The sequence below is a fragment of the Salmo salar genome, chromosome 18 (assembly GCF_965601325.2).
Source record: "Salmo salar chromosome 18, fSalSal1, whole genome shotgun sequence".
Taxonomy (NCBI): domain Eukaryota; kingdom Metazoa; phylum Chordata; class Actinopteri; order Salmoniformes; family Salmonidae; genus Salmo; species Salmo salar.
The window spans coordinates 70,087,105-70,112,168 of NC_138308.1; the positions used below are offsets into that span (position 1 = coordinate 70,087,105).

At 44.5% G+C, this 25,064-nt stretch overlaps 1 protein-coding gene and 1 long non-coding RNA gene across 4 annotated transcripts in view; one reads left to right on the plus strand and one right to left on the minus strand.

Annotated features, from left to right (window-relative positions):
- Window positions 1-19,610, plus strand: part of LOC106577535 (RAS guanyl-releasing protein 2) — a 93,814-nt gene extending 74,204 nt beyond the window's left edge. For 2 of the 3 annotated variants that reach the window (XM_014155647.3, XM_014155646.3), the window contains 2 exons: window positions 11,650-11,712; window positions 14,584-19,610. In XM_014155647.3, the coding sequence (XP_014011122.1) occupies window positions 11,650-11,708 (59 nt within the window). In that variant the 3' untranslated portion in view covers window positions 11,709-11,712; window positions 14,584-19,610. The remainder of the gene's footprint in view (window positions 1-11,649; window positions 11,713-14,583) is intronic. The other variant, XM_045701328.2, reaches the window with a different exon arrangement.
- LOC106577538 (uncharacterized) lies at window positions 1,073-21,161 on the minus strand. The gene is made up of 3 exons (XR_001322165.3): window positions 20,937-21,161; window positions 2,863-2,982; window positions 1,073-1,656 (listed from the first exon to the last, which is right to left on the minus strand). It is a non-coding gene; the product is annotated as an uncharacterized LOC106577538 (long non-coding RNA).
- Between the last annotated feature and the right edge of the window lie 3,903 nt (window positions 21,162-25,064).

Sequence of the window (25,064 nt, forward strand, 5' to 3'; positions counted from 1 at the left end):
TCAACCTCCAATCTGGTTCTACTAATACTATGTCCGCATCTCACCAGGATTCTTCAGATTTGGAGTCACTCAAGAACCAGTAGCATCATACTTCAGCTAGGTAGTCTTTACAGAAGGTTATGAGATGGAATGGTACAGTATGTTTTAGGGCTGACCCCGATTAGTCGACTGATTAATTGTTTGGTCGATAGGCTGTTGGTCAATGGAGATCTAAAAAAATATATAAAAAAAATTGTTGAGCAGTAGCATTGTGTGTGTGTGAGATATATACAGTACAATCATGTAGTAACCAAAAAAATATTAAACAAATCAAAATATATTTTATATTATTCAAAGTAGCCACTCTTTGCCTTGGGGCGGCAGCGTAGCCTAGTGGTTAGAGCGTTGGACTAGTAACCGAAAGGTTGCAAGATCGAATCCCCGAGCTGACAAGGTACACAAATCTGTCGTTCTGCCCCTGAACAAGGCAGTTAACCCACTGTTCGTAGGCCGTCATTGAAAATAAGAATTTGTTCTTAACTGACTTGCCTAGTTAAATAAAGGTAAAATAAAATAAAAAAATAACAGCTTTGCACAATCTTGGCATTCTCTCAACCAGCTTCACCTGGAATGCTTTTCCAACAGTCTTGAAGGAGTTTTCACATATGCTGAACACTTGTTGGCTGCTTTTCCTTCACTCTGCGGTCCAACTCATCCCAAACCATCTCAATTGGGTTGAGATTGGGTGATTGTGGAGGCCAGGTCATCTGATGCAGCACTCTCCTTCTTGGTCAAATAGCCCTCACACAGCCTGGCAGTGCCACTAAGCGCAAACCTGATGGGATGGTGTATTACTGCAGAATGCTGTAGTAGCCATGCTGGCTAAGTGTGCCGGGATGTCTGAGATATGGCTTTTTCTTTGCGAGGCCAGCATCCCGGAGTCGCCTCTTCGCTGTTGACGTTGAGACTGTGGCTTAATTCGTGTGAAAATATACATTTGTGCCACTTAATTCATAGGAAAATATATTTTTTGGGGGGAAACTTAGGAACAATTTTTTTGTAAGTTATTGGAGCAATGCATTTTGGGCAATGGTGCCATTTTTTTGTGTCCCACATTTATTTATATGAAAACAAACGTTAACAACCCAATATTAATCAACCAGGTTGTCCCTGAAATACTTATGATATAATATAATAGTAGCAAATCAAATCAAATCAAATGTATTTATATAGCCCTTCGTACATCAGCTGATATCTCAAAGCGCTGTACAGAAACCCAGCCTAAAACCCCAAACAGCAAGCAATGCATGTGAAAGAAGCACGGTGGCTAGGAAAAACTCCCTAGGAAAAACTCCCTAGAAAGGCCAAAACCTAGGAAGAAACCTAGAGAGGAACCAGGCTATGAGGGGTGGCCAGTCCTCTTCTGGCTGTGCCAGGTGGATATTATAACAGAACATGGTCAAGATGTTAAAATGTTCATAAATGACCAGCATGGTCAAATAATAATGATCATAGTAGTTGTCGAGGGTGCAACAAGCACGTCCGGTGAACAGGTCAGGGTTCCATAGCCGCAGGCAGAACAGTTGAAACTGGAGCAGCAGCACGGCCAGGTGGACTGGGGACAGCAAGGAGTCATCATGCCAGGTAGTCCTGAGGCATGGTCCTAGGGCTCAGGTCCTCCAAGAGAAAGAAAGAAAGAGAGAAAGAGAGAATTAGAGAGAGCATATTTAAATTCACACAGGACACCGGATAAGACAAGAGAAATACTCCAGATGTAACAGACTGACCCTAGCCCCCCGACACATAAACTACTGCAGCATAAATACTGGAGGCTGAGACAGGAGGGATCAGAAGACACTGTGGCCCCATCCGATGATACCCCCGGACAGGGCCAAACAGGCAGGATATAACCCCAACCACTTTGCCAAAGCACAGCCCCCACACCACTAGAGGGATGTCTCCAACCACCAACTTACCGTCCTAAGACAAGGCCGAGTGTAGCCCACAAAGATCTCCGCCATGGCACAATGCTGTTTTCTATATTTGTTTTCACTTAGCACCAGTATCCCAAAGTATTATGGCCGATTTTATGAGGGTTGCCAGATTGGAGTAGAAAGCTGTATTTGTCTGTATTTTTGTGGTATCGATGAAGGAAACTGATTGGGGAATGGGGGATACATTTTCATGATGGAAAATGAATTAATCAAGAAATGTGGGGAAACAAAGACCTGCAAAAAAAATTTAAAAAATCTGTTTTGGTTTAAATTCTCCTGGTGCACCTGCATGGGATTTGCAACTATAACGAGTCTGGACTATGATCAATTAAGCCATATCAATGCAGTTAAACAGGCTCATGTAAAATAATGAATTATGTTGGCTTACACTTATGGCACTTCCAAGGCCGTTTCATGATGATTATTACGGTCGTGTCAATCATGTTATATACTTAGGCTATTGTAACGAGGCATATGCCAGCAATGTAGGCCTACTGCATCTGCCCAGAGGAATACTAGGCTTTGATGGCAACGGCCGTTAGAGCTCATTTTGCCACTTATGAGCCCTGGTTAGAGTCCCTGTTGTAGCAGAAGAAAGTGCAAGCTGCATTGGTAGCAGTGTTGGGATCACGTCCAGCTCACGTCTAGTTATGTGATCTAGTGGTGGGAAGCATTCTGTTTTTCAACATTGTGTTGGGTGTAATTACATTGATATATCTAGTGAACAATGGATAAGCGACAATGGGTTGTGACGGATAGAAGTAGCCACTACAGGTGTGATCAAGCCTTATATCAAAGTTCCCTGAAGCTGAATGGAAAGTGCAATGCCCTGACCAGTTATTCAGAAGGAAATCCTCTGTGACTGTCTCGATTACATAAGTTAACTTACCAGTAATATGAATCACTGTTGATCCGTCCTGTTATCTAATGAGATGGATGTTGGATTTTCGATGGCCTAGAATCGAGGTCTTTCCCGGTCATGAAGGACGAAGCAAGGCCCCTCTTGGTTCTGAATGGCGAGACTGAACTCAATTAGTGGTTACAGTGCATTCGGAAAGTATTCAGAACCCTTGAGTTTTTCCACATTTTGTTACGTTACAGCCGTATTCTAAAATGGATTAAATTAAAAATGTCCCTCAATCTACACACAATACCCCACAATGACAAAGCGAAAACAGGTTTTATTTATTAAAAATAAAAAACAGATACCTTATTTACTTAAGTATTCAGACCCTTTGCTATGAGACTCAACATTGAGCTCAGATGCATATTGATTGGAGTCCACCTGTGGTAAATTCAATTGATTGGACATGATTTGGAAAGGCAGTCCCCTGTCTATTTAAGGTCCCACAGTTGACAGTGCATGTCAGAGCAAAAACCAAGCCATGAGGTCGAAGGAATTGCCCTTAAAGCTCAGAGACAGGATTGTGTCGAGGCACAGATCTGGGAAAGGGTACCAAAACATTTCTGCAGCATCGAAGGTCCCCAAGAAGACAGTGGCCTCCATTATTCTTAAATGGAAAAAGTTTGGAACGACCAAGACTCTTCCTGAGCAATCGGGGGAGAAGGGCCTTGGTCAGGGAGGTGACCATGAACCCAATGGTCACTCTGACAGAGTTCCAGAGTTCCTCTGTGGAGATGGGAGAACCTTCCAGAAGGACAACCATCCTTGCAGCACTCCACCAATCAGGCCTCCATGGTAGAGTGGCCAGACAGAAGCCAATCCTCAGTAAAAGGCACATGACAGCCCGCTTGGAGATTGCCAAAAGGCACCTAAAGGCCTCCGACCATAATAAACAGGATTCTCTTGTCTGATGAAACCAAGATTGAACTCTTTGGCCTGAATTCCAAGCATCACGTCTGGAGGAAACCTGGCACCTTCCCTGCGGTGAAGCATGGTGGTGACAGCATCATGCTGTGGGGATGTTTTTCAGCGGCAGGATCGAGAGAAAGATGAACGGAGTAAAGTTCAAGGATCACTCTGATGAAAACCTGCTCCAGAGTGCTCAGGACCTCAGACTGGGGTGAAGGTTCACCTTCCAACGGGACAACAACCTTAAGCACACAGCCAAGAGAACGCAAGAGTAGCTTCGGGACAAGTCTCTCTGCCTTGAGTGGCCCAGCCAGAGCCCGGCCTTTAATCTGATCGAACATCTCTGGAGAGACCTGAAAATAGCTGTGCAGCGACACTCCCCATCCAACCTGACAGAGCTTGAGAGGATCTGCAGAGAAGAATACAGGTGTGGCAAGCTTGTAGCGTCATACCCAAGAAGACTCGAGGATGTAATCGCTGCCAAAGGTGCTTTAACAAAGTACTGAGTAAAGGGTCTGAATACTTATGTAAATGTAATATTTCCGTTTCTTATTTCTAATACATTTGCAAAAATTTCTAAACCTGTTTTTGCTTTATCATTATGGAGTATTGTGTGTAGATTGATGAAGAATAAAAACAATTTAATACATTTTCCAATGTGGAAAAAGTCAAGTGATCTGAATACTGCACTGTATATGTCAGACTCTCTTATTGCTGCTGACATTGCCCATCATGTATTGCTCTAACTTTCAGAAGATTGTTCTGAAGTTTGCCCCCAAAAGTATTTTCCTGTGAATTAAGTCACAAAAATGTTTGTCTTTTTACACAAATTAAGGCACACAAAAACGCAGGAAATCTGCTGAAATGCTTTTTGTACATATTTGCACGAATTCAGTGTGAGATCGTGTTGCCCATTAGCATGTAGTTGAAATGATGGGTAGTTTTGTTTGATGATCCCTTTGTAATTCTGCCATGCTGCCTTTTCAATGTGTTCTGTGTCTCGCTTTGCACTGTGTTCTGTCTCCACAAATAGTTGACGAGCAGATGATTCAAACATCCAGGCACAATTAAACCGCTGGGAATGGTTGTTTCCCTCTGTATACCACTGTGTTATAGAAGGATATTTTTGTTGTTGTTTTTGTATGCTGTTCAGCAATGCCCTTGTCTAATGGAGTATGCAGTGCTATTAATGGGTGGAAGAGCCAGTAGACTATATAGCAGGTAACCATGGCCACTGACACTCTTGCTCTCTCCCTTCCTCTCTTTCGCTCTTCCTCTCTTTCGCTCTTCCTCTTTCGCTCTCTTTCTCGCTTTTCCTGTCTCGCGCTCTTCCGCTCTTCCTCGCTCGCTCTTCCTCACGCTCTTCCGCTCTTCCTCGCTCGCTCGCTCGCTCTTCCTCGCTCTCTTCCTCTCTCTCTCGCTCTCTTTCTTCCTCTCTCGCTCTCTCTTTCCTCTCTCGCCCTCTCTTTCTTCCTCTCTCGCCCTCTTTCTTCCTCTCTCGCTCTCTCTCTTCTTCTCTCTCTCTCTCTCTCTTCCTCTCTCGCTCTCTCTCTTCCTCTCTCGCTCTCTCTCTCGCTCTCTCTTTCTTCCTATCTCGCGCTCTCTTTCTCCCTCTCTCGCTCTCTTTCTTCCTCGCTCGCTCTCTTCCTCCCTCGCTCTCTCGCTCTTCCTCGTTCTCTTCCTCGCTCTTTTCCTCGCTCTTCCTCTCGCTTTCTCACTCTCTCTTTCTCGCTCTTCCTCGCTCGCTCTCTTCCTCCCTCGCTCTCTCGCTCTTCCTCGTTCTCTTCCTCGCTCTTTTCCTCGCTCTTCCTCTCGCTTTCTCACTCTCTCTTTCTCGCTCTTCCTCGCTCGCTCTCTCGCTCTCTCGCTCTTCCTCGCTCGCTCTCTTGCTGGCTATCTCGCTCTTCCTCGTTCTCTTCCTCGCTCTTTTCCTCGCTCTTCCTCTCGCTTTCTCACTCTCTCTTTCTCGCTCTTCCTCGCTCGCTCTCTTGCTGGCTCTCTCGCTCTTCCTCGCTCGCTCTCTTGCTGGCTCTCTCGCTCTTCCTCGCTCGCTCTCTTGCTGGCTCTCTCGCTCTTCCTCGCTCGCTCTCTTGCTGGCTATCTCGCTCTTCCTCGTTCGCTTTCTTCCTCCCGATCGCTTTCTTCCTTCCGATCGCTTTCTTCCTCTCGCTCTCGCTCTCTACCTCTCGCTCTCTCGCTCCATCCTCTCTCGCTTTTCCTCTCTCGCTCGCTCTCTTTCTCGCTCGTCCTCTCTTTCACGCTCGTCCTCTCTCGCTCGCTCTTCCTCTTTCGCTCGCTCTTCCTCTCTCGCTCTCTCTTTCTCTTGCTCGCTCTCTTTCTCGCTCTTCCTCTCTTTCTCGCTCTTCCTCTCTTTCTCGCTCTTCCTCTCTTTCTCGCTCGCTCTTCCTCTCTTTCTCGCTCGCTCTTCCTCTCTTTCTCGCTCGCTCTTCCTCTTTCTCGCTCGCTCTTTCTTCCTCTCTTTCTCACTCGCTTTCTTCTTCTCTCGCTCTCTCTTTCTTCCTCGCTCTCTCTTTCTTCCTCTCTCGCTTTCTTTCTTCCTCTCTCTCTCTCTCTCTCTCTCTTTCTTCCTCTCTCGCTCTCTTCCTCCCTCGCTCTTTCTAGCTCTCTTGCTCTTTCTAGCTCTTCCTCGCTCTCTTCCTTGCTCTTCGTCTCGCTTTCTCACTCTCTCTTTCTTACTCTTTCTCGCTCTTCCTCGCTCACTCTCTCGCTGGCTCTCGCTCTTCCTCGCTCTCTCGCTCTTCCTCGCTCGCTTTCTTGCTCCCGATCGCTTTCTTCCTCTCGCTCTCGCTTTCTACCTCTCGCTCTCTACCTCTCTCTCTCTCGCTCTTCCTCTCTCGCTCTCTCTTTCTCGCTCTTCCTCTCTCGCTCTCTCTTTCTCGCTCTTCCTCTCTCACTCGCTCTTCCTCTCTCACTCGCTCTCTTTCTCTCTCGCTCGCTCTTTCTCGCTCGCTCTTTCTCTCTCTCTCTCTTTCTCTCTCTCTCTTTCTCTCTCTTTCTTTCTCTCTCTCTTTCTTTCTCTCTCTCTCGCTCGCTCTCTTTCTCTCTCTCTCGCTCTTTCTTTCTCTCTCTCTCGCTCGCTCTTTTTCTCTCGCTCGCTCTTTCTTTCTCTCTCTCTCGCTCTTTCTTTCTCTCTCTCTCGCTCGCTCTTTTTCTCTCTCTCTCTCGCTCTTTCTCTCTCTTTCTCGCTCTTCCTCTCTTGTTCTCTCTTTCTCACTCTTCCTCTCTCGCTCTCTTTCTTCCTCCCTAACTCTCTCTTTCTTCCTCCCTTGCTCTTTCTAGCTCTCTTCCTCGCTCTCCTGCTCTCCCTCGTTCTTTTCCTCGTTCTCTTCCTCGCTCTCTTCCTTGCTCTTCCTCTCGCTCGCTCTTTCTCTCTCGCTCGCTCTTTCTCTCTCGCTCGCTCTTTCTCTCTCTCTCTCGCTCTCTTTCTCTCTCTCGCTCTTTCTCTCTCTCTCTCTCGCTCTTTCTTTCTCTCTCTCTCGCTCGCTCTTTTTCTCTCTCTCACTTGCTCTTTCTCTCTCTCTCGCTCTTTCTCTCTCTTCCTCTCTCGCTCTCTTTCTCTTTCTCGCTCTTCCTCTCTTGTTCTCTCTTTCTCACTCTTCCTCTCTTGCTCTCTTTCTTCCTCTCTCGCTCTCTCGCTCTCTCGCTGGCTCTCTCGCTGGCTCTCTCGCTGGCTCTCTCGCTGGCTCTCTCGCTCGCTTTCTTCCTCGCTCTCTCTTTCTTCCTCTCGCTCTCTCTTTCTTCCTCTCGCTCTCTCTTTCGTCCTCTCGCTCTTCCTCTCTTGCTTGTCCTCTCTCGCTCGTCCTCTCTCTCTCTCGCTTTCTTTCTCGCTCTTCCTCTCTCGCTCTTCCTCTCTTTCTCGCTCTTCCTCTCTTTCTCGCTCTTCCTCTCTCGCTCGCTCTTTCTCGCTCTTCCTCTCTCGCTCGCTCTTCCTCTCTCGCTCGCTCTTCCTCTCTCGCTCGCTCTTCCTCTCTCTCTTGCTCTTTCTCGCTCTTCCTCTCTCGCTCTTCCTCTCTTTCTCGCTCTTCCTCTCTTTCTCGCTCTTCCTCTCTCGCTCGCTCTTTCTCGCTCTTCCTCTCTTTCTCGCTCTTCCTCTCTCGCTCGCTCTTTCTCGCTCTTCCTCTCTTGTTCTCTCTTTCTCGCTCTTCCTCTCTCGCTCGCTCTTCCTCTCTCGCTCGCTCTTCCTCTCTCGCTCGCTCTTTCTCGCTCTTCCTCTCTCGCTCGCTCTTACTCTCTCGCTCGCTCTTTCTCGCTCTTCCTCTCTCGCTCGCTCTTACTCTCTCGCGCACTCTTTCTCGCTCTTCCTCTCTCGCTCGCTCTTTCTCGCTCTTCCTCTCTCACTCGCTCTTCCTCTCTCGCTTGCTCGCTCTCTCGCTCTTCCTCTCTCACTCGCTCGCTCTCTCTCGCTTGCTCGCTCTTTCTCGCTCTTCCTCTCTCACTCGCTCTTCCTCTCTCGCTCGCTCTTTCTCGCTCTTCCTCTCTCACTCGCTCTTCCTCTCTCACTCGCTCTTCCTCTCTCGCTTGCTCTTCCTCTTTCTCGCTCGCGCTTCCTCTCTTTCTCGCTCGCTCTTCCTCTCTTTCTCGCTCGCTCTTTCTCGCTCTCCTTGTCCTCTCTCGTTCGTTTTCTCTTTCTCGCTCTTCCTCTCTCACTTGCTCTTCCTCTCTCGCTCGCTCTTCCTCTCTCGCTCTTCCTCTCTCACTTGCTCTTCCTCTCTCGCTCGCTCTTCCTCGCTCTTCCTCTCTCGCTCGCTCTTTCTCGCTCTTCCTCTCTCGCTCGCTCTTCCTCTCTCACTTGCTCTTCCTCTCTCGCTCGCTCTTCCTCGCTCTTCCTCTCTCGCTCGCTCTCACTTCCTCTCTCACTCGCTCTTCCTCTCTCGCTTGCTCTTCCTCTCTTTCTCGCTCGCTCTTCCTCTCTTTCTCGCTCGCTCTTCCTCTCTTTCTCGCTCGCTCTTTCTCGCTCTCCTTGTCCTCTCTCGTTCGTTTTCTCTTTCTCCCTCTTCCTCTCTTGTTCTCTCTTTCTTGCTAGCCTTCCTCTCGCTCGCTCTTTCTCTCTCTCTCGCTCTTTCTCTCTCGCTCGCTCTTTCTCTCTCTCTCGCTCGCTCTCTCTCTCTCGCTCGCTCGCTCTCGCTCGCTCGCTCGCTCGCTCCTCTCTCTCTCGCTCTTTCTTGCTCGCTCTCTCTCTCTGGCTCGCTCTTTCTTGCTCGCTCTTTCTTGCTCGCTCTCTCTCGCTCGCTCTCTCTCGCTCGCTCTTTCTCGCTCGCTCTCTCTCTCTCGCTCTTTCTTTCTCTCTCTCTCGCTCGCTCTTTTTCTCTCTCTCGCTCTTTCTCTCTCTTCCTCTCTCTTTCTCTTTCTCGCTCTTCATCTCTTGTTCTCTCTTTCTCACTCTTCCTCTCTTGCTCTCTTTCTTCCTCCCTAACTCTCTCTTTCTTCCTCTCTCGCTCTCTTCCTCCCTTGCTCTTTCTAGCTCTCTTGCTCTTTCTAGCTCTCTTCCTCGCTCTCCTGCTCTTCCTCACTCTCTTCCTTGCTCTTCCTCTCGCTCTCGCTTTCTCACTCTCTTTCTCGCTCTCTCGCTCTCTCGCTCTCTCGCTGGCTCTCTCGCTGGCTCTCTCGCTGGCTCTCTCGCTGGCTCTCTCGCTCTTACTCGCTCGCTTTCTTCCTCGCTCTCTCTTTCTTCCTCTCGCTCTCTCTTTCTTCCTCTCGCTCTCTCTTTTGTCCTCTCGCTCTTCCTTTCTTGCTTGTCCTCTCTCGCTCGTCCTCTCTCTCTCTCGCTTTCTTTCTCGCTCTTCCTCTCTCGCTCGCTCTTTCTCGCTCTTCCTTCTCTCGCTCGCTCTTCCTCTCTCGCTCGCTCTTCCTCTCTCGCTCGCTCGTTCTCGCTCTTCCTCTCTCTCTTGCTCTTTCTCGCTCTTCCTCTCTCGCTCTTCCTCTCTCGCTCTTCCTCTTTCTCGCTCTTCCTCTCTCGCTCGCTCTTCCTCTCTCACTTGCTCTTCCTCTCTCGCTCGCTCTTCCTCTCTCGCTCTTCCTCTCTCACTTGCTCTTCCTCTCTCGCTCGCTCTTCCTCGCTCTTCCTCTCTCGCTCGCTCTCACTTCCTCTCTCACTCGCTCTTCCTCTCTCGCTTGCTCTTCCTCTCTTTCTCGCTCGCTCTTCCTCTCTTTCTCGCTCACTCTTTCTCGCTCTCCTTGTCCTCTCTCGTTCGTTTTCTCTTTCTTGCTCTTCCTCTCTTGCTCGCTCTTTCTCCCTCTTCCTCTCTTGTTCTCTCTTTTTCGCTCTTCCTCTCTTGTTTTCTCTTTCACGCTCTTCCGCTCTTCCTCTCTTGTTCGCTCGCTCTTCCTCTCTTTCTCGCTCGCTCTTTCTCGCTCTCCTTGTCCTCTCTCGTTCGTTTTCTCTTTCTCGCTCTTCCTCTCTCGCTCGCTCTTTCTCTCTCTCTCGCTCTTTCTCGCTCGCTCGCTCTCTCTCTCTCGCTCTCTCTCGCTCGCTCGCGCTCGCTCTTTCTTGCTCGCTCTTTCTTGCTCGCTCTCTCTCGCTCGCTCTCTCTCGCTCGCTCTTTCTCGCTCGCTCTCTCTCTCTCTTGCTCACTCGCTCTCTCTCTCTCTTGCTCACTCGCTCTCTCTCGCTCGCTCTCTCTCTCTCTTGCTCACTCGCTCTCTCTCGCTCGCTCTTTCTCTCTCGCTCGCTCTCTCTTTCGCTTTTTCTCGCTCGCTCTTTCTCTCTCGCTCGCTCTCTCTCTTTCGCTTTTTCTCGCTCGCTCTGTCTCTCTCCCTCGCTCTGTCTCTCTCCCTCGCTCTGTCTCGCTCGCTCGCTCTTTCTCGCTCTTCCTCTCTTTCTCGCTCTTCCTCTCTCTCTCGCCCACTCTTCCTCTCTTTCTCGCTCTCCTCGTCCTCTCTCGCTCTTCCTCTATCGCTCTCTCTTTCTCGCTCTTCATCTCTTGTTCTCTTTCTCGCCCTTCCTCTCTCGCTCGCTCTTTTTCGCTCTTCCTCTCTTGTTTTCTCTTTCACGCTCTTCCGCTCTTCCTCTCTTGTTCTCTCTTTCTCGCTCTTCATCTCTCGCTCGCTGTTTCTCACTCGCTCTTCCTCTTTCTCGCTTGGCTTCCTCTTTCTCGCTCGCTCTTTCTCTCTTCCTCCCTCGCTCTTCCTCTCTCTTTCTTGCTCTTGCTCTCCCGCTCTCTCTTTCTCGCTCTTCCTCTCCCGCTCTCTCTTTCTTGCTCTTCCTCTCCCGCGCTCTCTCTCTTTCTCGCTCTTCCTCTCTCGCTCGCTCTTCCTCTCTGGCTCGCTCTCTTTCTCGCTCTTCCTCTTTCTTGCTTTCTCTTTCTTCCTCTCTCTCTTTCTTTCTCTCTCGCTCGCTCTTTCTCTCTCGCTCGCTCTTCCTCTCTCGCTCTCTTTTCCTCTCTAGCTCTCTCTGAGCGAGGTCTGCCTATGGTAGCCTCTCTCCATAGCAAGGCTATGCTCGCCGAGTCTGTACATTTTCCATTTCTTTCTCAGTTTTCTGCCTCCGTGGTCTGTCCGTTTTAGAGCCAAATAGTTTACTTTAAGAATTGTTCATGTTTTCCCAATAGGTAATATCATTTTATTTTTGTTTGGTTATAATTTCGTTGGACCAGATTTTCTGAGTGCTGTCCTGAGGCTTTGTTGGGTTGGTAGTGGTTAATGAACTTAGCCTCAGGACTAGATGGATAAGGGGACTTTGTCTATTTTCATCTCTTGGCATTTCAGGGCTTTGTAGTGGTAGGAGTGGGAGGTCTCTTGTTTTTAGGTGGTTATAGAATTTGATGGCTCGTTTTGGGGTATTAATTAGTAATGGATATTGGCCTGCCTGCATCATTAATCTTTTTCTCCCTCCTTCTCACTCAGTGATTGTAGAGGAAGACCTAGAGGCAGTGGAGGAAGGAATGTTTGATATCCATCTATAACCAGGTGAGAAGGAAATTGTTTCCTCTTCCCTAACCCTAACTTACCCAATACGCCTGGCCTTGACCTGTGATGTGCAGTGTATTTGGAAAGTATTCAGACCCCTTGACTTTTTCCACATTTTGTTACATTACAGCTTTATTCTAAAATGGATTAAATTGTTTTCCCCCCTCAATCTAAACACCCCATAATGACAAAGCAAAAATGGTTTTAAAAATTTTAGCAAGTGTGTTTATTTATTTATATATATATACACTTAGGTTGTAGTCCTTAAAACTAATTTTTCAACCACTCAAATGTCTTGTTAACAAACTATAGTTTTAGCAAGTCTGTTAGGACATCTACTTTGTGCATGACACAAGTAATTTTCCCAACAATTGTTTACAGACAGATTATTTCACTTATAATTCACTGTATCACAATACCAGTGGGTCAGAAGTTTACATACACTAAGTTGACTGTGCCTTTAAACAGCTTGGAAAATTCCAGAAAATGATGTCATGGCTTTAGAAGCTTCTGATAAGCTAATTTACATAATTTGAGTCAATTGGTGGAATCCCTGTGGATGTATTTCTAGGCCTACCTTCAAACTCAGTGCCTCTTTGCTTGACATCATGGGAAAATCTAAATAAATCAGCCAAGACCTCAGACAAAAAATTGTGGACCTCCACATGTCTGGTTCATCCTTGGGAGCAATTTCCAAACACCTGAAGGTACCACGTTCATCTGTACAAACAATAGTACGCAAGTATAAACACCATGGGACCACGCAGCCGTCATACCGCTCAGGAAGGAGACGTGTTCTGTCTCCTAAAGATGAACGTACTTTGGTGCGAAAAGTGCAAATCAATCCCAGAACAACAGCAAAGGACTTTGTGAAGATGCTGGTGGAAACAGGTACAAAAGTATCTATATCCACAGTAAAACGAGTCCTATATCGACATAACCTGAAAGGCCGCTCAGCAAGGAAGAAGCCACTGCTCCAAAACCGCCATAAAAAAGCCAGTCTACGGTTTGCAACTGCACATGGGGACAAAGATCATACTTTTTGTAGAAATGTCCTCTGGTCTGATGAAACAAAAATAGAACTGTTTGGCCATAATGACCATTGTTATGTTTGGAGGAAAAAGGGGGACGCTTGCAAGCCGAAGAACACCATCCCAACCATGAAGCACGGGGGTGGCAGCATCATGTTGTGGAGGTGCTTTGCTGCAGGAGGGACTGGTGCACTTCACAAAATAGCATCATGAGGGAGGAAAATTATGTGGATATATTGAAGCAACATCTCAAGACATCAGTCAGGGAGTTAAAGCTTGGTCGCAAATGGGTCTTCCAAATGGACAATGACCCCAAGCATACTTCCAAAGTTGTGGCAAAATGGCTTAAGGCCAACAAAGTCAAGGTATTGGGGTGACCATCACAAAGCACTGACGTTAATCCTATAGAAAATTTGTGGGCAGAACTGAAAAAGCGTGTGCGAGCAAGGAGGACAATAAACCTGACTGTTACACCAGCTCTGTCAGGAGGAATGGGCCAAAATTCACCCAACTTATTGTGGGAAGCTTGTGGACGGCTACTGGAAACGTTTGACCCAAGTTGTGCTTAGGGACATTGTCCTGTTGAAAGGTGAACCTTCTCCCCAATTTGAGGTCCTGAGCGCTCTAGAGCAGGTTTTCTTTAGGGATCTCTCTGTACTTTGCTCCGTTCATCTTTCCCTCGATCCTGACTAGTCTCCCAGGTCCTGCTGCTGAATAACATCCCCACAGGATGATGCTGTCACCACCATGCTTCACTGTAGGGATAGTATTGGCCAGGTGATGAGCGGTGCCTGGTTTCTTCCAGAGGTGATACTTGGCATTAAGGCCAAAGAGTTCAATCTTGGTTTCCTCAGACCAGAGGATCTTGTTTCTCATAGTCAGAGTCCTTTAGGTGCCTTTTTGGCAAACTCCAAGCGGGCTGTCATGTGCCTTTTTACTGAGGAGTGACTTCTGTCTGGCCACTCTACCATAAAGGCCTGGTTAGTGGAGTTCTGCAAAGATGGTTGTCCTTCTGGAAGGTTCTCCCATCTCCACAGAGGAACTCTGGAGCTCTGCCAGAATGACCATCGGGTTCTTGGTCACCTCCCTGACCAAGGCCCTTCTCCCCCGATTGCTCAATTTGGCCAGGCGGCTAGCTGTAAGAAAAGTCTTGGTGGTTCCAAACTTCTTCCATTTAAGAATGATGGAGGCCACTGTGTGCTTGGGGACCTTCAATGATGCAGAAATTGTTTAGTACCCTTTCCCCAGATCTGTGCCTCGACACAATCCTGTATCGGAGCTCTGCGGACAATTTTCTTCGACCTCATGGCTTGGTTTTTGCTCTGACATGCATTGTCAACTGTAGGACCTTTTATAGACAGGTGTGTGTCTTTCCAAATCATGTCCAATCAATTGAATTTACCACAGGTGGACTCCAATCTAGTTCTAGAAACATCTCAAGGATGATCAACGGAAACAGGATGCACCTGAGCTCAATTTCATGTCTCATAACAAAGGGTCTGAATACTTATGTAAGTAAGTTTTTTTTTATTTTTAGTACATTTGCAAAAAAATCTAATGTTTTCTCTTTTTCATGAGGTAGATTGAAGATTTTAAAAATGTTTATTCCTTCTAGAAAAAGGCTGTAAAATAACAAAATGTGGAAAAAGTGAAGGGGTCTGAATACTTTCCAAATGCACTGTACCTTCAGCCGTTCTGTAATTACTAAAATGGTCAAACTTTGTCGGCCCTCTAGCCAATGACTTAAGTTGCCTAATGTGATTTCAATGAACAATCATTTGAGGTTTTCAAGTACCGGTAGTCAGATTGAATGACTCTTCTCTTTTGATTACTTTCCTAGAAGTATGCATTCAGCCTAACACAGCTGGGAGGAAACAACAGAAGATGTGAGCCAGAAGCACAGCCTACTATGGCGGCCTTAGTGCTGGAGTCTGTTCAGAAGGGTGCAATCTGTCATCTACAACAGACACGATTCCCTCTTCTATATGACAGACAATCATATCTCCTCTACGTAATGGATTTCTGAGTCTGAATATTGCATGTAGAAATGTAATGAATAGAGCAGACACGATTCCCTCTTCTTTGACAGACAATCATGTCTGCTCTCTTCATTCCATTTCTATATGCAACGTTCAGACTGTCTCGGATAGAAATCCATTACGTAGTACAGATAAGATTGTCTGTTCTGTAGAAGAGAGACTGGTGTAAGCTCTTCATTCCATTTCTATCTGCGATGTTCAGCGTGTTTCACATCACTGACTGAACACCCCCGGTGAGACTTCCAGAGAAAGAGAGAGAATAAATTGCACTGAACCCAACACAGGATACAGACATGCTGTCACATGGTGGACAAAAACTGCAACTGCATATCTTCAAGCACTCAATATTTCTTCCTCTGTGTATCTCAACTCCCTTTAAACAAGTGAATGTGATTTTGACGAGAATGTCTTTCTATGTTAAATCTGCATTTTAGATTCTGGATATGGGCCCATGTTTTCATCTCTTACATAGTTTTAAGCACTGAATATAGAAAAAAATCCACATAATTGTATTTTCAGGGTAGAGATGTCATTGGATTAGTGTAACGTTATTGCCTCCAAGTTTAAGTGGTGTTGTGTTTTCAGTGCATTGAGCTGTACCTTATTCTAAATGAATAACCTAAATGATGTCTCTCCAAAATACAAGAGGTGCTGTTATTGCCAAGAAAGGCTAGATGCCACCCGGACTTCCGTCTTTCTGAGAAAGCTTTGCTTTGTCTTAGTAGTTTGTCATCTTGTTGATAGTGAATCGTATGAGAGAAATTTAAAACGCCATGTGTTCGATGTCCGAGATGAAATGTTTCAGCTCCAGATCTAACTGTTGACTGCATTCCTGGATTGGGAATCTCACTTGGATCTATCTCAACAGCAACAATATCAACAACTCAAATAGACTGTGGAAAACTCCAGAATTGGAATATTATTTGAATGCTGTTGTATTTCCCGCCCTCCTGTTACCTGAATATTAATGACTGTCCTATGGTAATTTGACTGTGGTGCGTAAATTATGGTATATGGTTATGATACTGGTCTGTCTCAGTGCATGGGCCACTGTACCTTTCCTCTCTGTAACTTTGAATGTAGTTTGAAACAGTGAATATTATATATCGTCCTGAGATTTGAACTCTATTTTATGAGACATTTTAAAACCTGTATTTTATCCTCCTGAGACCCAGTAAAAAAAAAGGGATGGAAAAAGAGGTGTTTGGAAGAAAAAAAATGGACAAAGAAAATAATTTGAACAAATCTAGTTTGTTATTATTTGATGTGCACTGTAGTGGATATAATCGGGTGATAGTAAATATGGAACAATACAGTAAGTGAAAAGCATAGTTTTGATGTCCACTATAGAGGACATTAACAAACACGCTCTTATTGTTAATTTCTTTTAACCAGGGAGAGAAAGTTAAAGGTCACACCCTCATACATGTGATATCATTGAAATTCCCATAATGTCCTCTCAAAGGTAGAACAGGACATAAAGTAACTGACCCGTGGTTCCAGATTTACATGAAATATGACCTATGATTAATTACAATATGAGTAAAATTGTTTTCCTTAAAAAAAAAAAATTATTAAGTATGTTTCAAAATAAGCTTTTCTGTGTTAGAATGGTGTGGCTGTTTACCGGTCATAAAAAATATGAATGAACATAGATCGCTGATTGGCCAGCTCATCCTCCGCAGGAGTATGACATCATACGCTTAGGAAATTACATACAGTGAGGGAAAAAAGTATTTGATCCCCTGCTGATTTTGTGCGTTTGCCCACTGACAAAGAAATGATCAGTCTATAATTTTAATGGTAGGTTTATTTGAACAGTGAGAGACAGAATAACAACAAAATCCAGAAAAACACATGTCAAAAATGTTATAAATTGATTTGCATTTTAATGAGGGAAATAAGTATTTGACCCCCTCTCAATCAGAAAGATTTCTGGCTCCCAGGTGTCTTTTATACAGGCAACGAGCTGAGATTAGGAGCACACTCTTTAAGGGAGTGCTCCTAATCTCAGCTTGTTACCTTTATAAAAGACACCTGTCCACAGTAGCAATCAATCAATCAGATTCCAAACTCTCCACCATGGCCAAGACCAAAGAGCTCTCCAAGGATGTCAGGGACAAGAATGTAGACCTACACATGGCTGGAATGGGCTACAAGACCATCGCTAAGCAGCTTGGTGAGGAGGTGACAACAGTTGGTACAATTATTCGCAAATGGAAGAAACACAAAAGAACTGTCAATCTCCCTCAGCCTGGGGCTCCATGCAAGATCTCACCTCGTGGAGTTGCAATGATCATGAGAACGGTGAGGAATCAGCCCAGAACTACACGGGAGGATCTTGTCAATGATCTCATTGCAGCTGGGACCATAGTCCCCAAGAAAACAATTGGTAACACACTATGCCGTGAAGGACTGAAATCCTGCAGCGCCCGCAAGGTCCCACTGCTTAAGAAAGCACATATACATGCCAGCCTGAAGTTTGCCAATGAACATCTGAATGATTCAAAGGACAACTGGTTGAAAGTGTTGTGGTCAGATGAGACCAAAATGGAGCTCTTTGGCATCAACTCAACTCGCCGTATTTGGAGGAGGATGAATGCTGCATATGACCCCAAGAACACCATCCTCACCGTCAAACATGGAGGTGGAAACATTATGCTTTGGGGGTGTTTTTCTGCTAATGGGACAGGACAACTTCACCGCATCAAAGGGACGATGGACGGGGCCATGTACCGTCAAATCTTGGATGAGAACCTCCTTCCCTCAGCCAGGGCATTGAAAATGGGTCGTGGATGGGTATTCCAGCATGACAATGACCCAAAACACACAGCCAAGGCAACAAAGGAGTGGCTCAAGAAGAAGCACATTAAGGTCCTGGAGTGGCCTAGCCAGTCTTCAGACCTTAACCCATAGAAAATCTGTGGAGGGAGCTGAAGATTCGAGTTGCCAAACGTCAGCCTCGAAACCTTAATGACTTGGAGAAGATCTGCAAAGAGGAGTGGGACAAAATCCCTCCTGAGATGTGTGCAAACCTGGTGGCCAACTACAAGAAACGTCTGACCTCTGTGATTGCCAACAAGGGTTTTGCCACCAAGTACTAAGTCATGTTTTGCAGAGGGGTCAAATACTTATTTCCCTTATTAAAATGCAAATCATTTTATAACATTTTTGACATGCGTTTTTCTGGATTATTTTTTATGTTATTCTGTCTCTCACTTCAAAAAAATCTACCATTTAAATTATAGACTGATCATTTCTTTGTTTGTGGGCAAACGTACAAAATCAGCAGGGGATCAAATACTTTTTTCCCTCACTGTACTTTATAAAAAATGTTTTGTTTGAGATACAAATTTTGAGGGGTTTTTGAAGTGTGTTTTTCTACAATTTATGCTTTGACTACATACGGGTATAGGACAAGTCAACTACATTATTTGGGTATGAGTTAACAGAATATTAACTTTTAAATGTTTTTAACTGGACATTTACTTGTGGCATGTATGGCCTCCAAGATAAGGACCAAAAACTAATGTCCATTAAAGTGGATAAAAATGAATTGCTGGGCATTAGGAGGATATCAAATATGCTTCTCATTGCTTCAAGGTGATCCACTCTCGCCAAATGTCTTTTCTGTCGAGTGTATTTTTATGTAGCACACATATATATCTTTTTTTTATGGCAATATGAAATCCTATAGGTGAGTGTCCTAAATGTAGTAGTTTGGGGTCTATAAGAGCCCCACAGTGGAGGTGTCATAATACCCATAAAACCTAGCGGTCAACAGAGAAATGGTTCCATTTGTTTTTCCGCCATACGTTTTTCCCAAAGGGGATTTTAGAAACACTTCAAATAAGGGCCAGGTTTCGGGTAGGCTTACCCTGGCGTGATGTTTTGATAACCATGTAAATATCTCTCGGACAAGGTGACTTTTGTCAAAATATTTGGCTCTATTTACTCTCGTATTCGAAAACGCTAATTAGCGTCAAAGTAGACATCATGCAAAACTACAGATCCCTTCAAGCTCTTGCACATCATCTCTAGCTGACACCTTTGCTAACAGGTATTGAGTCAATTTAAAACTCACACTAGACAGTTCACAGAATTGTCAATTTAAAGAAATGTAGCCAATGTATTAATTACTAAATGTTAGCTAATATTAGGTAGTTAATCCAGAGATGTTTACCTTTGCCTTGATTCGGCAGTCTTGTCCAGATAATCATGGCATTTGTAGTTCTTTATGATAGCCACATTAGCATCAATTAGCATATCATTTTTGGAGGGTCAATTTTTATAAAAGTCACCTTGTCCTAGAGAGATTTACACGGTTATCAAAATGTCACGCCAGGGTAAGCCTACATGAAACATAGACCTTATTTTAAGTGTTTTTAAAATACCCTTTGGGAAAAAGGAATGGTGGAAAAACAATTGGAACCATTAACCTGTTTGACCGCTAGGTTTTATGGGTATTATGACTCATACCCTCTGAGGAATACGAGTTTGAGTCCCCCATTGTTGGCTGCTTTGTACCTTTGAATGAAGTTCTTCCTCTGAATGGCTTTCATTAATACTGAATAGTATATCCTGCTTCTTTCTACAAAACCAAACTTCCAACCTGCCCTTGTCAGTCTGTCCTGGACAAGGTTCTCAATTGTTACCGTAAGTGAATGAATGAATACTTTAAACTGATATCATGTAAGTAATTATTTGGATATATATCAGCTTTTTCTTAGTGTTAAATGCCGAATGCGTCACTATACTATGTTTTAAATAAGGATTTACAACATGACTAGCAGCACTGCTACCCAATAAAGCATTGTCTCTTTCTGTGTGTGTGTGTGTGTGTGTGTGTGTGTGTGTTGGGACTCAAACATAATCCTTGTCTAAAGTTCAGATTCAACACACGTTTCCTACCTTATTGTATTATCGAGATAAGAGGTCCAGTATTGGAATTCTTACACAGCCAGATTCAATGTATTCTCTAATTACCCAAGAAGTTAAGTCAACAGCTATTTGAATGCTCAGTTTTCATCTCACACGTTGGTCCAATAGAGCATTGATTTCTTTTGTAGCTATATTCATCTTTACCCGGCTTAAATTCCATCCAATGCTATTATATTTCATATTTCTAAACGCTCTCATGTGGGATGAGAAGAGAGTTCTCTTCACCTTGCGCAATCTGAACCTGTGTGAGTGTGTTGCTTTATTGATTGAGTGGGGATGTTTCACTTATTTTCTTAGCTGGGTGTAATTACATCAGCAGCGTTGTTAAGGACTGTCTGAACAGATGGCTGGACTGGCCTTAGACACCCACCCACCCACACAGACACACACATACACACACACACACACACGCCTGCTTCGACACCTAGACTCAACTCTTACAAATGCATACCGTAAGTTATATAGTGATCTGATTACATCACGGTGCTGCTGTTGTGATTTTGTCAGACAACACAAAGGTTAAAAAGTTTGAAAAGAAACCAAGCACAGTAGTTAGACTTTTTGTTTTGTTTTCCTTCAAAGCTTAGATACTTAAAGGGATCGTGAGAGATTTAAGCAATTAAGCCCTTTTTCTACTTTCTAACTCACGAAAGTCTACAAGAACTGCTGGGACAAGGCCCGTTATTGTTACTTTCCACTTAGCTACATAAAACCCCAGCCCGATCACAGTCATTTAGCTGTGGCCCTGAGTGATATTGATCTAAATAGACTGAAATGAGGGAAATCTAATAGCGCCACGGCTAATTACATTGTAATGAAGGCTGCAGGAAATAGCCAATTTCCCTCGGCGACCTTGATGTGAAAGAATTCGAAGCTCTTTGAGAAGACTGGTTCAGTAGAACAAGCAAAGGTAAGCAATAAGCCCAGTTGATATTCAGGCTACCATGTTTTAGGACTTTGGCGTCCATATTAGGACAGCCTTGCATGCATTCTAGACCGGGCACACGCGGTGCCATATTGCGCATGTTGATTTTGTCCATTCACACCAGATGCGATCAGAACATGCAGGTTGAAATATCAGAACGAACTCTGAACCAACTATATTAATTTGGGGACACGTCGAAACACATGAAACGTTCATGGACATTTAGCTAGCTAGCTTGCTGTTGCTAGCTTGCTGTTCTAGGATATAAACATTGGGTTGATATTTTACCTGAAATGCACGAGACCCTTTTTTTCTTGATCTTTGTGGAATTTTGACCCATTTTGCATCACACAAAATAGTGTGTTCTCTACTCCGACAATCAATCCACAGATAAAAAGGGAAACCTAGTTAGTTTCTAGTAATCGCGCCTCTCCGGTCTTCTTCTTCTTCTGTGGACTTTATATGGGGGTTGGCAACCATCTTTAAGGTGCTTTACCACCACCAACTGGACTGGAGTGTGGACCTCAGTTAATCTTTCAGTCACCCACGTGGGTATATGCACCTAAAAACCAATGAGGAGATAGGAGAGGCGGGACTTGCAGCGCGCGTCACACTTTAAAAATAGAACAAAGTTGTGTTTTAGCGCTTGGCTATGCAGATGCTTGCTGTCGCACGCTAGCTGTTTGGATGTAATTATTGAATAACATGTATGTATACATTTATTTTGCAACACTCAGGCATGCTTCGCGAGCGGTGTGGTCAGCATGTTAGTCTTTACGGGAGTTGAGGCTGTCCTAATATGTATACCTTATTGGCCCTATTTTGATGTGCAGTGCACTTTAGACCTGGGTCAAATGCTTAAGCTGGACTTGATTTAGTTCGCCCATTATGGAAACATTGGAATATTCCAGCGCATCTCAAATACTCAAGTATTTGACCCAACATACCATCAGAATATTAGGTAGTTATTAAAGAAAAATACCTTCAAGTGTAGGCTGTGTTGGTTGCCATGGCTATGGATAAAATTGAGTACATGAGTGACTGACAGATTTGATTTCATGTAGTCTGTATACAGGTGTAAATAATATTGACATTGTTAGAGTAGTAGGGTTCTCATGTTTCTCCTTTTGAAATAATGAACATTATTGATTTTAATGTCGACTCATCAAACAGCTTGAGAGCTGAGTTTTTTTCTCTTTGGAAAATGATGAAAACACATACAGTGTATTTACAGAGATTACACTGCCCCCTAGTGGCAATGAAACGTATATGTACCCATATCAATATGAGCTGTTCAAGCAGCACCACTAGTACCATATTAGACCACTTGATGGCGGTGTTGAGCTGTTAAAGTGATAAGCAGTCACTCCAGGGCACTGTCATTGGGGAGCAAGAGCATTTCACAGAGAGGAAATGTATATAAAACATTTTCTGTCACAAGGAAAGGGTAGAATTCCTATAAACAACTTAATAAACGTTTTGTATTCATGAAATCAGTAACTTTGTTTTACAAACTTGCTCTCTCACATACGCACGCTCACCTCTTCACCATGGCCTACACATAGCCCGCTACCCCCCCCCCACCACACACACACAACCTTTGAAAATGTAATCAACGTTTTTTGGTCACATATGCAGATTTGCAGATGTTATCGCAGGTGCAGCGAAATGCTTTGTGTTTTTAGCTCCAACAGTGCAGTAGTAATACCTACAGTAGCAATACAAAACAATACGCACATAATCCAAAAGTTAACAGAAAGAAATTCATAAATATCAGAATGGGTAATGTCAGAGTCCGGAATCACACACACATTGGCAACATCTGCTCGCTCGCACACTCATACATTGACACATCACACTCCTTCCCTTTATCCCTACCCCCTTCACTTTGTTTCATGGTTACGTTTCGTCTGGCGTTTTTTGGTTTTGACTTCTGTTTTTTGTAAAGCGCTATATATCTCCCATTTATTATTGTTTATTATTATTATTATTATGTGCACACATACAAACGCGCGCACACACACACACACACACACACACACACACACACACACACACACACACACACACACACACACACACACACACACACACACACACACACACACACACACACACACACACACACACACACACACACACACGCAGTCATTATTGTGTCCGTTGGTTATCATTGAACTTCAAGGTCCGCTGAGTATAAAGCCATTCAATCTTAAAACTGAACAAACAGAGTTCTCCTGCTGTTATCATTGTCTACCATTTATTCTCACACCCTTCCTCTGTAGTGACATATGAGTGTCTTGATTTGCTTGGCGAGAGAGAGAGAGAGAGAGAGAGAGAGAGAGAGAGAGAGGTAGCTTGAGTGGCATGGACTGAATATGTATTTGCCCTCTCTGTCTCTCTATAACACACTAGATACTGAATATCTTGTATGCCCCACACTTTCCGGTGTGTGTGTATTTAATGACTTTACACCTAGTCCCTATGATTAGAGACCTGACCCGGGAAAACTAGTTATGATGTTGGTACCGCCTTGGATGGTAATCTTTTAATAATAGTAGCTTCTTATCCTGTCTTATCCTGTCCGTGTTTGAAAGCCAAATCCAGACAGTATATTTAGACAGAGACACTGCTGCAGCCTTAATTGCACGAGACTTATTGCAAAATCTCTCACTGCTTCTCATTGTAGGGTGCTAGTCTGCTAGAATCGTCATTATAAAAGGGAGTTATTGTTCCTTTCTAATATTTGTCTTTTTGCTCCAGATACCCAGAGGGTCCTAGGACTATCCTATCTGATCCCTATCTCCCCAACACACACACACACACACACACACACACACACACACACACACACACACACACACTCCTCCTCCCCTCATATCTCCATGTCCTCTCCTTCCCTAAAAACCTCTAATTTAGCAGAGTTGGTGGGTTCAAGTCGAGAGAAAACCGTCACTGATACCGCATCGACCGTCAGTGGCTGGCCGGGATTGACACATAATCAATGACTCTGCATCGGCAACGGGGACAGGACACATATTTAAGATTCCTCAAGCCGCAGGATCGGAGGGAGGCGAGGAGGAGAGGCTCGCAGCTCCCTGCATGCGCTGTGCGTTTGAGTGATGGGCCGGCAGATTGGATCTCGCGACCGAGGGATCAGCGATAGCGCGCCTCTGATTTATCTATTTACAGCAGCGCTCCAGGGAAGGCTGGCGCAATCCGCCCCGGCCCGGGCCTGTTGTCAAAGCTCCCGGGAAGAAGAGGGAAAAAAAGAAAAAAAACGTATTCCCAAATTGTTTATGGTTCCTTATGGCCCTGCTGTCCCCTCTGTTTTGTATCTGGGAGTGAGGATGATGGGATGAGGGGTATTAGGCCTGTGTTATACACTTAGCCTCATATCATGTAGACTGCATAGGCTGTCTCATGTGCTTTGCACCTGGGACGGGGAGAGGACGAGGGTCTTGAGGAACGTACAACTGTCGCAAAGTGTTTACCTCAAGTGCATTTTTTGACATAAGCCTTTACCAGCTCAATGATATGTCATAAACTCATGCAAACTGTAATTTTAGAGGATATAGCAAGTGGATGAATCAACCAAAAATAAATGCGTCATAAAAGCAATAAAGGATTTATCATGATTCACCCTCCATAATGATCAACTGGGATGCAAGGGGTGTAGGCCTATTCATTAATCGAGGACTGTATAAAAACTTTGGCCTGTTGCACAGAATCAAACGGAACGAAACGGGGAGGGACCTACCGGATTTCTCCAATTGAAAATATTGTTTTCGTTGCAAAAAGTTTTCAGTTTGAAGTAAACGGTTTTTGTACCAAAACGTTTTGCAACAGACCAAATGTTTAGCTATGATCTGAGGCTAATGAATACATCCAAGGCCTCTTCTTACAACACCACCAGAGAGGGCTTCTTTACAACATCACAGAGTTTATAACCTGTATTGTACAATGCTGAAAAACGAATTTGCAGACCACAAAACAGCCGAGTGTCTCGCCACTGGCATCGATTCAGTGGGAAAGTCAGGGACAGTGTAAAAAGTACCCAATTGTCAAAATTGAGTAAAAGTAAAGATAACTTAGTAGAAAATGACAAGGAAAAGTGAAAGTCACCCAGTAAAATACTACTTAAATGAAAGTCTAAAAGTATCTGGGTTTTAAATATACTTAAGTATCAAAAGTACATGTAATTGCTCAAATATACTTAAGTATCAAAAGTAAAAGTAAAAGTATAAATCACTTCAAATTCCTTATATTAAGCTAACCAGACAGCACCATTTTCTTGTTTTTACTTAGATACTTTACACCACTGTGAAGGGAGACATTGATGAAGTCTCGCTAAAGAAGTTTCCTCCTTAATTTCTCTATTTTCTTCTCCTCTATTCCATCTCTCTCTCTCTTTCC